The sequence below is a fragment of the Sus scrofa genome, chromosome 8 (genome assembly GCF_054392235.1).
Source record: "Sus scrofa isolate SSC_HxYL_T2T_F1_AM1 chromosome 8, Sscrofa_HxYL_maternal_Yorkshire_Landrace_v2.0, whole genome shotgun sequence".
NCBI classification, from domain to species: domain Eukaryota; kingdom Metazoa; phylum Chordata; class Mammalia; order Artiodactyla; family Suidae; genus Sus; species Sus scrofa.
This window is the reverse complement of record NC_139390.1, coordinates 108,360,445-108,375,996: the sequence shown is the minus strand read 5'-3', so window position 1 is coordinate 108,375,996 and position 15,552 is coordinate 108,360,445. Positions and strand designations below refer to the sequence as shown.

The 15,552-nt window shown below is 34.1% G+C and overlaps 1 protein-coding gene across 25 annotated transcripts in view; it reads left to right on the top strand.

The window, feature by feature from the left end:
• The window catches only part of BLTP1 (bridge-like lipid transfer protein family member 1), a 199,021-nt gene that overhangs the window by 25,900 nt on the left and 157,569 nt on the right, over positions 1-15,552 (top strand). For 22 of the 25 annotated variants that reach the window (XM_084972967.1, XM_084972972.1, XM_084972968.1 and 19 more), the window contains exons 8-14: positions 1,449-1,530; positions 1,900-2,093; positions 4,354-4,433; positions 7,658-7,808; positions 11,727-11,883; positions 12,449-12,527; positions 15,178-15,269. In XM_084972967.1, coding sequence (XP_084829093.1) covers positions 1,449-1,530; positions 1,900-2,093; positions 4,354-4,433; positions 7,658-7,808; positions 11,727-11,883; positions 12,449-12,527; positions 15,178-15,269 — 835 coding nt within the window. Of the gene's footprint in view, positions 1-1,448; positions 1,531-1,899; positions 2,094-4,353; positions 4,434-7,657; positions 8,172-11,726; positions 11,884-12,448; positions 12,528-15,177; positions 15,270-15,552 lie in introns of all 25 variants that reach the window. The other 3 variants (XM_084972975.1, XM_084972976.1, XM_021101635.2) reach the window with 1 other exon arrangement.

Sequence of the window (15,552 nt, the reverse complement as noted above, 5' to 3'; positions counted from 1 at the left end):
GGGCACACGTAGAAGGATTAGTGGAGGTTGGAAAAGGGTGAATAAATTAAGCAAAGGAAGAGATGAAGGGTCTTCTGTAGAGAAGAAACATCATATGCAATAGAGAAGTTGTCTTCTGAGGCTGGAGTAGATTACTTGATGGGGGATAAATTAGACTAAGGAAATTGCCAGGGTCCAGGTGTCAGAAATCTGGCTTTACCATAGGTCAGCAGTGCTGTATTGTGATTGGAAGGAGATATGACTCAAGGCAGTGAGACTAGATAGAAGGATGTTGTAATAATTCAGGGAAGAAATGATCATCAACTGGGTTGTTGGCAAGAAGGGAGAAGTGAATGGATTCCAGATACACTTAGGCACATGAATACTTGAGAGTGATAGATTAATTGTGGAGAACAAATAAGAATGATGAGTCAACTGTGAATCAAAAATTTTAATTTAAGCAGTGGTTAGTCAGGGAACTTTAGAGGAAGGGGTAGTTAGGGGAGGTGGATAGTGAGTTAGTTTTGAATTTTTTTTTTTTCTTTTCTTTTTTTTTTTTTTTCTTTTTACAACCATACTCACAGCATATGGAAGTTCCTGGGCAAGGGGTCGAATCAGAGCTGCAGCTGAGGCCTGTACCACAGCCACAGCAACAGCAATACTAGATTTGTGCCGCATCTGTAGCCTAAGCCAGAGCTTGTGGAAATGCTGGATCTTTAACCCACTAAGTGAGGTGAGGGAACGAACCTGCATCCTCACAGAGACTATGTTTGGTCCTTAACGAGCCATGGTGGGAATTCCAGTTTTGAATTTAGTTTTAAGCACAGAGGGCCACCTTGCTGAATATTGTTTCAGAATCGTGATTTAGGAGTTAATGGATTATTGAAGAGATAGGCCTTGAATTTTCATAGGAAGTCTTTAGTGAATTACTGTGAATATTTCACTTCTTAAATTTTGTATACTTGGTATATGGCTAATTTCTTTTTTCTAACTCTTGGTTTATCCTTTTCATTTTATTGGCACAAATTGGTAGAGGTAGGGAGGGAAAAGGATCAGAAGTGCTTCCAAGACTTAAAATGTCAAAATGACTTGTACCTTGGCCATTTTTGTTTTAATCATAATTTTGATTCTCTTGTAAAATGACATATTGTAGTATAGTGGGCATAATGGTGGATGTAATGACAAGACATCATAATTTATATGTTTGTCATTAAAGCTTCTTATTCTAAAACTATGCTTTTGTTACAGCTTGCTTACATAAAAATTGATGCATGATAGAGTACATTCTAAGAGACATTTTAGGGGTATTAGTGTTCCAATAGATAGGCATTGTTTTATTTACTGAGTAGTCATTAGATGTATTTGAAAATGTACAGCTGTATTAATAATGTGTGTTGTAAGGAAGTCAGCTGTGTTCTCAAGTACATAAGTTGTTCTCATATATGTCCATTTTTGTTTTATTTTCTCAGGGTTAAAGTAAAAACAGAATCTCAAGACCCCACATCTTCATGGAGATCACTTATTCCAGTCATAAAGGTCAATGTGAGCACTGTAAGTAAATTCCACTATAGTTAGTGTTTGATGGGTTAATAACAGAATGTTTTACTTTTGCAGATAAAATTTTCACTTAAGAAAGCAATTTTGTAGAATTTTTTGGGGTTCCATTTTTCATAAAGTGAAAGAATTATTTCAACACTAATACCACTTTAGCACCAATATATAGACCTTAAAGGCTATTATTTATTTATTCAGAAATGCTTAACTTTCTAAATTGATCAGTGGGGTAATTCAAATAGTACATAGTGCTAAAGTGGAATCATTTAGTAGTTATTGAAAATGCTTGTTAGAAGGTAAGCTAAGAAAAAAATATGGCCTAGATAGTGTGGTATAATATCATTTATCTTTTTTTTTTTTTTTAAGGGACGTTTGGCCTTTGGAAATCATTATCAACCTCAAACTCTGTGCATCAACTTTGATGATGCTTTCTTAACTTATACTACGAAACCACCTTCTAGTCATCTTGACCAATTCATGCATATTGTGAAAGGAAAGCTTGAAAATGTTCGGGTCATGCTTGTTCCCAGTCCAAGATATGTTGGTCTTCAAAATGATGAGTAAGAAAGTCATAAAAATAACAAATAACTGCTTTATGTCTAATATAGGCTATCATTTAGAATCTTTGGTATCCTTTTAATTTCCTTGCTATAAGCTGGGCAATGATTAGATATATTTCTCTATTAAATCAATTGATAGTATTCCATTTTTATAAGATAAACAGATATGCTGTCCATTGGTAAACTCTGATTTTATATATTTTTCTATAAGTTTATAACTCTAACTTTTCTATCTTTTTCATTGTATTTGAAAAACTTATTTTGGACAATTAAGCCTTGATGTTTGTATGTTAGAAAATATCATACCACAGGTTGGTTTTTATTTTCAGAAGGGCTGCAAAGTAATAAATTGAATGAAGTCATTATAGTGAAGTAGTATTTGAGTTAGTCGAAAGTTGAAAATTAAATCAAAATTACTCTTAGAAAACTGATAAAGTTAGGACAGTTTTGGAACTTGCTTGGCATGTAAGTCTCAGTTTTCCAACCAGATTGCTTTCCTTCAGTGAAGTAGTTGCTTGCATTTTGGAGACACATTATAATAATGATGCATATTAGAGTCACTCTCAATTGTGGTGGGATGCTTCCATTCCAGTGGACTAGGACCCTCAGGTAATAGCAGACATGTCACCTTGGTCTGATTCCAGGCCACATGCTCACGAGTGTTCATCTTTGTTATTCTTAATCTCTTTTTTATGCAAGAGCCTCTGTGATTGAATCTGTGTAATTTAAGTATTCATATGATGAACGTCCACTGTGCTTCAGCTTCTGTCTTTGTGTGTCAGCAATACTTAGTTTGATGTTATGAGAAACCTGATTTTTAGTTCCACCTTTTTGCTAGCTTGCTATTAGATTTTTTAGAGGTTGGCTAGAATGATAAATATTCTCTACCTGAGTACCAGGGAGGCTGTGGGTTTCACTCTTCAGGATCACTGAGTTTGTTAAGCATCTTCTGGAATGTGAATCATGCACACAATTACATATTTATAGGTATAAGTTGTAATACTGAAAAAATAAATCTGGCTTTTTGGAAAACTACTACAGAGTAAAATGAACAAACGTTCTAGTATTTGTGTAAAAATATTTAAAATTGTTTTTTTCACTCTCTAAAAGTCAGCATGGAGATTGATCATATTAAACACTAAGCTTTGTGATTGAATACATATTTAGAAGAAGATTATTGAATTTATATACATTATCTAATGATTGAAAGGTTAATTTTGATATAGAAGGAAAATATTGTGGTGTATCACAAAGAGAAAAGTTGTTAAAGCAACTGAAAATTTATAGTTGGGAGGGAAATTAATTGGTGATATACAAACATTCATTCCAGAGTTCATGATGTTTGCTTTAAGTTTGTTTCAGTTTATTTCAAGTTGATCAATTTAATATTCTTAGAACTAGGTAATATAAAGTTGATACAAATGACATAACATTTTTTCTTATTTAATGTTTCTGAAAGGTTCTACTTTATTTTATGGATATTTAAGGTATTTCTTATTCAGTTTTATGGCCTTATTAATATAAAATGGTTGAATTTTAGGTCTAATTTTCAATTTATTGTTTCAAATATATGATTATTCCAATGAATAGAATTTGTTTCCCATTGTATTTAATTAAACTTTGTTTTAAATTGATTTCTCATTCAAAACTTAAAATGGAAAATGTAAAACAGATTTTTTTCCTTCTTTTTTTTTAATTTTTTTTTATTTTAAAAAATTTTTTTGTCTTTTTGCTATTTCTTGGGCCGCTCCCGCGGCATATGGAGGTTCCCAGGCTAGGGGTCCAATCGGAGCTGTAGCCACTGGCCTACACCAGAGCCACTGCAACGCAGGATCCGAGCCGGATCCGAGCCGCGTCTGCAACCTACACCACAGCTCACGGCAACGCCGGATCATTAACCCACTGAGCAAGGGCAGGGACCGAACCCACAACCTCATGGTTCCTAGTCGGATTCGTTAACCACTGCGCCACGATGGGAACTCCCTTTATTTTTTTTTTATTTTCTTATTTTGATTTTTTTCCTTCTTGAACCAATTTACTGATCAAAAATTTTTCAGTGCTATTTCATTATATACTTTAATATATAGAAAACAATTATAGAACAACTTACTGTATGTTGAAAGATGTTTTCTCTTTTCGAGATGCTGCACTCGATTACTCTTTGGTTTTTTGTTTGTATTAACCTATTACCATCATTAATTAGAATACTGAACATTTTATACTCTGGAAATGTGCTTAACCTTCACCCTCTTTTGTATAGACCACCAAGATTGATGGGAGAAGGATTTGTGGTGATGCAGTCAAATGATGTTGACATCTACTATTACATGGATGAGCCAGGTATTACTTTTGATAATATGCTTCATAGATGCAATTCTCTTTCTTACTTAGGATATAATATCAGTAATGGTATTTGTGATTAAATAGTGGTAAATGTGGATATAAGAATACCTACCTAAAAATATTTGTGTCTTGTCAAAAGTTGAATATTACCTTAGTATTTTAGACCAAAAGAGAATAATATGGTAATATTTGCTTCAATTCCGTTTTTGTAAATATACCTCAAAATTATGAATGCAAATAATAACCATGAGTGAAAACCTTTAGAGAATGTGGGGATAGTTATAGTAGTTCATTCTGGCTTAGGAAAAAAATCACAGTAAGTTAGATTTGAGCTTTAAAGTTTAAGGATTGCAATCCATCTAGTTAAAATGCGTCACAGGTGGCCTCAGTTTTATAAATGTAGCTAAGTATTGGATTTATTTATTTATTTATTTGCCTTTTCCGGCCATACCTGCAGCATATGGAAGTTCCTAGGCTAGGGATCAAATTGGAGCTACAGCTGCTGGCCAACACCACAGCTACAGCAGTGTAGGATGAGAGCTGCATCTGCGACCTACACCACAGCTCACGGCAACGCCTGATCCCTGACCCACTGAGCAAGGCCAGGGATCAAACTCACATCCTAATGGCTACTAGTGAGATTTATTTCCACTGTGCCACAATGGGATTTTTAGTTGTTTTTTTCCAAATTCTCAGTTTTTTATACATTTTAGAAGGCTTATGAGGTCAAAGTATTTTCAAAATTAGGATGTTATTTGCCTTTTTTTTAACCAAAAGCTGTGGTGGATAAAACTACTGGTGCTTTAGTATGATTTAAAACAGTGGTTCCAAACTACACTAGTAATCACTGTCTTTTCCACTGCTGCATATTCACAATAAGACAAATGCCAGTGTTACTTTTCAGTGTCTTCGACTAAGCAGTAAAATTTACTTTTATCAGATCTTTTTTTTAGGGCTTCACCCGTGGCACATGGAAATTCCCAGGCTAGGGGATGAATTGGAGCTGCAGTTGCCAGCCTACGCCACAGCCACAGCAGCCCAGGATCAGAGCTGCGTCTATGATGTATACCATAGCTCGTGGCAGTGCTGGATCATTAACCCACTCTCTAGGCCAAGAATCAAACCCTTATCCTCATGGATACTACTCGGATTCTTAATCTGCCAAGCCACAACGGGAACTCCTACTTTTATCAAATCTTGACCCTTGAGTGAACTTCTCAATATTCAGTATGATAAAATAGTAAGAATACATAATGTGCTAGTGCTGCATACCAAAATACACTGGTGTTTTGAGGAAGAGCACTGTGTGATGAGTTCCAAGCTAAACTGTTTGCTCTTTTCATGAAACACTAGGTTTGCTTGCAAGAGCAAATAGAGACAAACAGTGGTTTTGAGCTTTCATGTGAAAATTAGAATTTCGGAAATAGGAGTCTTCCATTGTGAGTTTTGTAACTTTTCTGATGAGATTACCAGTGATGTTAAGAATATGGTTTTGTGAAGAGACTTGTGGCTGCCTGATGGGAGGGGGAGGGAGTGGGAGGGATCGGGAGCTTGGGCTTATCAGACACAACTTAGAATAGATTTACAAGGAGATCCTGCTGAATAGCATTGAGAACTATGTCTAGATACTCATGTTGCAACAGAAGAAAGGGTGGGGGAAAAACTGTAATTGTAATGTATACATGTAAGGATAACCTGACCCCCTTGCTGTACAGTGGGAAAATAAAAAAAAAATAAAAATAAAAATAAAAAAAAAGAATATGGTTTTGTAAATGTTTAATAATGAGATTTATCTATGTAGGGGAAAATGCATGTTTCAGGGAACCAGTATTTTCCAAATGACCAATTCATGATCAGTAAAAGATATATTTAGAGTGCAAGAGAGGTCAGTACATTGTATCAGAGTGTGAAAAGTTTAGCAATACAGTTTCAGATTCCATATTGCAAGTAATATGTTGAGTAGGGATGGATTGAGAGTTTGGGATTAGCAGATGCAAACTACCATATATAGAATGGATGAACAGAAGGATGCTGCTGTATAGCACACAGATCTGTATTCAATATCCTGTAACAAAACATAATGGAAAATAATATGAAAAAGAATATATATGTGTGTGTATATATATATAGTTGAATCACTTTGCTGTATAGGAGAAACTAATACAACATTGCAAATCAGCTATACTACAATAAAATAAAAAAGAAATCACTTGAATTTTGGTGTAGGACCAAAGAATATCCAAAATTACTTGAAAAAGCTATTAACATATTGCTCGCTTTTCTCTCTATTTGTATGAGGTTAGGTTTTCTTCAGATCATTGAGTAACATATTAAATGAAGAAATAGCTATGAGAATTCACTTGTTTTCTGATAGGCTGGATATTAAAGAGATTTGCCAAAATAAAAAATGCCAGAGTTCCGTCACGGCGCAGCAGAAATAAATCCGACTAGGAACCATGAGGTTATGAGTTTGATCCCTGGCCTTGCTCAGTGGTTTAAGGATCTGGTGTGGCTGTGAGCTGTGGTGTAGGTCGCAGACGTGGTTCAGATCTGGCAATGCTGTGGTTGTGGCTGTGGCTGGCAGCTACAGCTCTGATTAGACCCCTAGCCTGGGAACCTCCATATGCCGCAAGTGCAGCCCTAAAAAGACAAAAGACCAAAAAAAAAAAGGCCAACATTTCTCACTAAATTAATTTTTAAAGAAAATGTTATTTTGATTAAATATTTTCATTAAAAATGAAATTAGGAGTTCCTTCTGTGGAGCAGTGAGTTAAGACTGACTGCAGTGGCTCAGGTTGCTGCAGAGGTGTGGGTTTGATTCTCATCCTGACACAGTGGGTTGAAGGATCTGGCGTTGCCGCAGCTGTGGCTTGGATTCAAACCCTGGCCTGGGGATTTCCATATGCCATGGGTGAGGTCATACAATGAAAAAAAAAAATTTGTTTTTTATTAAAATACATTTATTTTTACATATTTTCATAAAATTTTATTAAACATTTCATTATGTAGTGAGTTTTTTTAATATAAAAATATTTCAGTTCTAATTTTAAATACAGTAAATTTTGATATAATGCAAAAAAATTTCTCATATGTGAGTCTGCAATAATATTTTAGAGTGTAAACTGTTCCTGAAATTAGAAAATTTTAGAACTGTTGATCTAAGGAATATTTTTAATGATTGTTTAAGTCATTATCTTCATACTTTATATTCTGCAACATAGGACTTGTTCCAGAAGAAGCAGAAGAAAATATTGAAGGAGAAATGAGCAGTGAAGATTGCAAATTACAAGATTTACCTCCATGTTGGGGACTGGATATAGTTTGTGGTAAAGGAACAGATTTCAACTATGGGCCATGGGCTGATAGGCAAAGGTATTTGATTAAATTATATTTCTAAGTCAAATATATTGGGATAATACTCTAATTTTTTTTATTAAAAACTGGCTTAGTATTTTTATAAGCTGTTTTATTCTGGCAGGGTAAGATATCATTAAGCATTTAAATTCAAATAACTTGTAGAGAAATTGGCATAAGCATGTTTGCTCTAAATGACGAGCTAACTCATTAGAAAAATGGTGAATGAGCAGTGTATTTATTGCTTCCTTTGTTTTCTCTTTTGTTTTTAATCCATGAATATGCCGGGGATTGTTGGGACTATGGAGATTCAAAGCCAAAAGACATAAATAGTTCAGTTTTAGGAAAAAGGAAACAAATTTATTAAGTGCTGTAATAGAGGTAAGTATAAAGTCTTGATGAAGAACTTAGAAAGGCTCTGTATTAGTTTTCTAAATCTCCCGTAACAAATTACCACAGATTGTGTAGCTTAAACAACAGAAATTTCTCACAGTTCTGGAGGTAGGAGTTCTGAGATCAAGGTGTTGGTAGGATTGGTTCCTTCTGAGGGCTGTGAGGTAAGGGTGTGTTTGAAGCCTCTTTCCTTGGCCTGTAGATGGTCTTATCCCTGAGTCTTCACATGGTCTTCCCTTCTGTGAGTCTTATAGGTCTCTATGTCTGCATTTCCTCTTCTTGGAGAAACATCAGTTGTGTTGGATTGGGGCCTACCCTAGTGACCTCATTTTAATTTAATTACCTCTCTAAAGACCCTGTCTCTAATTATGGCTAAATTCTGAGGTACTACAGATTAGGACATATGATATGTCCTATATGAATTTTAGGGGGGATGCATCCATGACAGTTGCACAACTCATTGAAGAGGAGAGAAGAATTGGGGAATGTTTTTTGGTAGCAGTAACATGTGAGTTGAGTTTTGAACATAAATAGGAATTAGCCAGGAAGGCTAAATAATCAAAGCAAGGAAAGAATTCTGCAAATACATGATGGCAAGTGGAGAATTATCTCAGTAAGTTCTGTAGGTTGTTAAGAGATTTGTAGGTAGTTAATAAATATAGAGATTTTACACTGGAGGTAATGGGGAGTGCCTGAAAGGTTAAAAAAAAAAAAGGTTTTTGTGTCTTATTCTATTAATTTTGAAGTAATTTTCTTATTTTTAATATATTACGAACATCTATCTACTTACTGAAGAATTTGACATTTACCACTAAGAGGGAACATATAAATTTTCATGTAAATGGACATTGTTGAAAGCTAGTTTAGTTTTTCATAAACTAGTTTGAATGGAGAAATAAAAGCCAAATCAGTCACTTGAGGCAGATATTACTGGGCCATTAATGGACTAATAAGAGTGTGGATCCTAACTTGATGTACTGACTCTCTTTATACTTAATTGTTTTAAAAAGTGCTTCCTATCTAGCATTGTTAGAAAAATCATATACTTTGTCAAGTACTACGTGCTATTAATCCTGGTATCTCTAGTATTCAGGAATACTTGGCTCCATTAAGTAGCTATTTAAATATTTAACAATTGTATGGTAAATGAATGTGTATTATTTGAAAATTTGCATTTTGCTAATATAATAATTGTTCTGAGATAGATTATTAGACTATGAAAGTAAACTGAGCTTAAAATTTCAGGTTAGAAAACAAATCTATATTTACTATGGAATAGTTGAAAAATGAGGGCTTTTACATTCCATTAAGTAACAATTACATTTATTGTATTTGAGAGAAAAAAATGAAAGTAGTGCTTTAACACATAAAATATTTTTGCATTTTAGCATTTGAATAAAGTGTAATTCTTCTTAAACTGTATTTAATTTTATTGTATTTAGAAAAACTATTAGGCTATATTTACATGAAAATCCAAGCTAAAATTATTTTAATACATAGCCATATAATTTCTGGGGTAATATATCTGTAACATAGAGAAATGATACTGAAGACAATGTGAAAAAAATCATGCTTTACCTCCTCTCTTCAGTGGATCCTGTCACTGCTAGGAGAGAATAGCAATGTATTTCTTAACCTGGACTTAACAAAACCATTCAGATTTATTTAAAAAAAAAGAAGAAAGAAAGAAACTTAACATATGGGTTTAATTTCCTTACATGAGTGATAATAGTACTCATCTCCTCCCTTCCATGTACAAATTATGTATTTCCTCTTTTGGAGTGATTTCCTTTTGTCCTTCCCTATTTTGAGTTTTTACACAAATATGAACTGTGATCAGAAATGACAGGTCAGTTTTCTTAGCATCTACCTGTTATAAGAAATATAGAAAGAAATCTCAACCGTTTAATTATTGGATAGTTCACTTAGCATTGTGAGTTTTTAATCTCTGATGTAGCATGACCTTATTTAGCTTGCAGATTTTAATATCACCTTTACCTAATTTTCTGAATCTTTAAGGTATTCAGCTTTTCTTTTATGATATTTTTAAGAGTTTTCATGACAGAGTCGAAATGCAATCTTTATACATCTTGTAGTTAATCCTTAAATGATTAATAATGCAAATATTCCTGACCTTATTTGGCCTTTTATTGCTTTCACTTCAGTTGTTTTCATTTGTATTTTCACATTTGAGCTCTATAACTCAGTGAGAGACACAGAGACAGATATGTGATTTCATTATACCTGTGAGAAAATGAAGATGCAGAGAGGTTCAGTTATTTGGGCAAGGTAGTGAAGCTCTAGCGTCTAGAGCCAGTGTTCGAACCAACCCTTCAAGTCTACTGCTCTTTTCATTTTATCCTGCTATCTATTTATAGGCTATGATCATTTGATGCTCAGATGGATTCCTTGTCTTTAATAGTGTTAGTTTTACATATTTATGTGTCTTAGCCAAAACATTTACAGACCTAATTTTCTTTTCATGTACATTAATTTAATGATGTCCAGTGAAAATCTGTGATGGATCAATTTGCAGATTTTGTTCTGTTCATCGCATTTTTTCCTAGTCAGTTTATCTCAAGCAGCATTTCCTGTTATGGAGGATTCCTTCCGCAACTCTTCTGTTTAAAAGTCACAAACTAGTACCTTTTCTGAATGTATGTGTAACATGCTAATTTTTTATAATTACGTAGAAGACTCTGAATTGAAAATGTTTGGGTTTGTTAAATCTTTGTAAAATGATAAGGGTAGGCAAATACATTAGAGCCCTAGCTTCCAAATACATGTCTACTTTTTAGAAATCTGTTGTTCTTTAGACTCTTATCATTATAATATTGATTAAAATTGATTATGAAAATAGTAAAAATAATTGCCATTTTTTTCCCCTGTGCCTTGTACTGCTAAGTCTTTTTTGATATATGTTGTCATTTAATCTTTGGATCTATTCTGTGAGACTGGTTATGATAACCCTATTTTACAGATGAAGAAGCAGGCAAGTGACCTCAGAAAGGTTAAGTAACTTGTCCAGTGTGAAATAATGATTCTTATTAAACCACCCTTCTTCAGCTCTTTGTTTGCCATTTGGATCATTTATATACTTGTATTTTCTCACAGTATACTTGAATAGTGCAAATTTGGTTTTACCTATGGCCTATTGGATAGTAGTATTTTTTTTTTTAGCGCCACACCCATGGCATATGGAAGTTCCCAGGGTGGGATCGAATTGGAACTGCAGCTGCTGGTCTACATCACGGCCATAGCAACACTGAATCTGAGCCACATCTGCGACTTTTGCCACAGCTCATGGCAATTCTGGATCCTCAACTCACTGAGCGAGTACAGAGATTGAACCCAGATCCTTAACCCACTGAGCTGGTCCAGGTGTCCAACCCGTCTTCTCATGGATACTAGTCAGGTTTTAACCCACTGAGCCACAATGGGAACTCCAATAATACAAGGTTATAACACTGATTTTAGTCGCTTATCAGAGGTAATTTTATTTGAATAACATGTCATCATTATTCTTTCTTTTTCCTTGTACAGAGATTGTTTATGGAAGTTTTTCTTCCCACCTGATTATCAAGTTCTGAAAGTTTCTGAAATTGCACAGCCTGGAAGACCAAGACAAATCCTTGCTTTTGAACTACGAATGAATATTATTGCAGATGCTACAATTGACTTGCTGTTTACCAAAAATAGGGTAATTATTGAAATAACATGGTAGAAAACAGTGTTCAAAGAATTTTTTTTTCTTTTTTGGCCGCACCCACAGCACATGGAAGTTCCCAGGCACAGCCACAGCAATGCCAGATCCTTAAACCACTGTACCGGGCTGAGGCTCGAACCTGTGCTGCCTCAGAGACAATGTTGGATTCTTAACCCATTGTGCCACAGTGGGAACTCCTAGTGTTTAAAATTTGAACATTATTTTCTGAATATTTTTCTAGTAACTAATCCTATGTTGATTCATTTTTATGAGCTTCCCCTGACCCCCACTCCTCATAACTGTATGTATATTACTTTCATTAAGAGCTAAATAGTAGAAGGAAGTTCATTGATATTAATAAAGCTTCATACTGTGGTCTGATTCATTTTCTTCTTTATCTGGCTAAATTGTTTTAGTATATTTTTGGTATAAATTTGAAGTTTTGCTCTTAGGAACTTTTAATACCTATTTAATATTAGTGATGATTAAGTTTTATCTGTGAAAATAACTGAAAAGTAAAGATAACTGTCTCCTATAAATTAATTTTTTCTTTTGGTAGGAAACAAATGCTGTACATGTGAATGTAGGAGCTGGCTCATATTTAGAAATTAATATTCCAATGACAGTTGAGGAAAATGGTAAGCTACAATGAGTATTTTTATGTTTTAAATGCTTAGTAGGGGAATAATTAATATATAAATAATTGTTAATCCTTTTAGACTAAAATTAATGGAATTTTCTTTTTCAGCTTTCTATTATACTATGTAATTATTCATTCACCTAGAGAGAAAGGAAAAATATTTTAAGCTAGGTCTTATTATTCTGTACTTTCATTATACCTTCTCTTTTGTAAGATTGCACATAATTTGCTGAGCATATGCTTTTCCTGTTAGTCTGTTGCTCTGTGAAAGCAAGTACTGCGTATTTCTTTTCATTGGTGTATACCTGGTGCCAAACCCATACCTGCACATGGTCCATGGGCAGAAATCAACTGAATGACTAATAGGCTTTGTTTTATTTTTTCTTTATGGCTGTACCCACAGCATATAGAAGTTCCTAGGCCAGGGATTGAATCTAAGCCTCAGATGCCACCTGAGCTCCAACTGTGACAAGGCTGGATCCTTTAACCCACTGTTCCAGTCCAAGGATTGAACCTGTGTCCCTGCAGCAATTCAGAGTAGCTGCAGCCAGATTCTTAACCCACTGTGCCACAGTGGGAACTCCTGTGCTTTATTTTAGGTTATATTGTTAGTAGATTTTTGTTAGGGATTAAGCTGGGTATTTTGAATAGAATAACTATTAAGAAAGCAGAACATTTCATATTTAAAATATTAAATAATGCCCTGATAACTGTCATTTCATATGAGCTAAGATGATCTAAGATCATTATACATTTGAATTTGGGGCTCTGATATGGGTTAATCAATAACATGATTAAATATTTTTTGTTAAATTTATTAAAATATTATATAGTCTTCCTCATTTCTCCTTCTACCTATCCTCTTATTACTTTTATAATTGAGAGCAGTTGAAATAAAATTCTGCCTTATTTATTATTCACTTCCTTGAGAGTACAGAGAATAGTAACTTAACTGATAATTTTAAATCACTAACCAGCAATGTTACTATTGCTATGTATAGAGTAATTTTTATGTAATTCTTGGCTTTCTTTCCTTATTTCTGTCTTTCATCTTGTTGCAATGTTAAGAAAAAAGCAGGCAAAGGGGTTGACTAGATTCATTAATTTTTATAAAAAGTTAGCAGTTGAGTCTGCTTGCTTAGATAATTAATTGAAAAAGTGACTGAGAATGGCATAGTATGTCTTTTTGCTGTAACTTTGGGGCTATTTCGATAAAGAACTAAACCTTATTTTAACTACTTCTAAACTAATAACCATACTGAGTCTTGAGGCAGGTGCTTCAGATTTTCTAGAAATCAGAGCAGTCAGTTGGAAAGAAGCATTTTTTAGGTAATTCAGTTACTGATATATAGGATCTATAATTCTATAGTGGAGAAGGCAGTTGGAGGTTGCACAAAATTGAGAATGGTTCAATTAAGGGAATGCATCTACAATTTTGAAACGGATGATGCACATAGGAAATAATATTTGCACAATTTTTTTTTTTTTTTTTTTTTTTGTAGTGCAGTTACTGGTGCACCAGGGTGAAGGGTCCATCTGAGGACTGAGGCATCAGTATTTTTTTTTTAACAGTCTCACAAGCTTTTTTTATTGAAGTATAGTTGATTTACACTGTTGTGTTAATTTCTGCTATACAGTAAAGCTAATCAGTTATATATATATATATATACATATATATACACATATACATATACACACATATATATACATATATATACACACTTTTTTATTTTATTTTTATCCCAAAGTTTAAAAAGAAAATTTTTATTACAGTTGATTTAGTGTTTTGTCAATTTCTGCTGTACAGCAAAGTGACCCAGTCATACATGTATATACATTCTTTTTCTCACATTATCATCCATCATGTTTCATCACAAGTGATTAGATATATAGTTCCCTGTGCTGTACAGCAGGATCCCATTGCCCATCCGCTCCAAAAGCAACAGTTTTCATCTACTAACTCCAGACTCCTAATCCATCCCACTCCTTCCCCCCTGGCAAACATGAGTCTATTCTACATGTCCATGATCTTTTCTGTTTTGTAGATAGATCATTTTACCATATTTTAGACTCCACATATAAGTGATATCACATGGGGTGTGTCTTTCTCTTTCTGACTGACTTCGCTCAGTATGAGAGTCTCCAGTTCCATCCATGTGGCTCCATATAACAAGGCCCATAGCATTGGCGTTCATAAGAGTGCAATCCATCAAGAAGTGATGTACTCAGAACGTTTGTGCTTTTATTCAGAATGGGGCTGTGTTGTTTAGAAACTGTCATTGTATAAGGAGTAGTTGAAAATGATGAAAGTATGTACCCGTGAGTCAGTGAAAGACAAGACATGGAAGCTGTCTTAAATAGCTACACACTATCATTAGAAAATAGACTTGTAGTTTTGTATTGGAAAGCAAAATCAGAATAGACACTGTATGATAATGTATCTTTTTTCCATCAGAGCTGTCCCAAATGAGAAAGGTTACCTATTAGATAATATATTGTAGATTATTGGGGTGTATTTAAACAATGACTGATCACCATTTTTAATGGATTCCTTCTTTGAGTGGTGGGGGGAGTTGTTTCTAGTCCAGATTTTTAATTATATAAATATTTTTTTAGGTTCTTAATTTTTATGTTTTCACTTCTTTTAGGTTATACTCCTGCAATTAAAGGACAACTCTTACATGTTGATGCCACCACCAGCATGCAATACAGGACTCTTTTAGAAGCAGAAATGCTAGCAGTAAGTATATGATATGCATATGTATATACATAAAACACAAATTTGGTTTTAATTTTTTAATATAAAATTTTAATGGTTTAAAGTCATTAGATGGTCTGTCTTCTCATTCAAGAACCAGCAGATGCTCTTGACCATCTTGGGGGAAGAGGAGTAGATTGCCAGTGCTGTGGGCTCCCTTGAGCATCTCTCTGTTGCTCTTCTTTTGTAGGAAATGAACATAAGGGAATGATACATGGGTTTTTGGTTTTTAAAAATGTGAAAGTCGTTAGAATATTATTTTAAA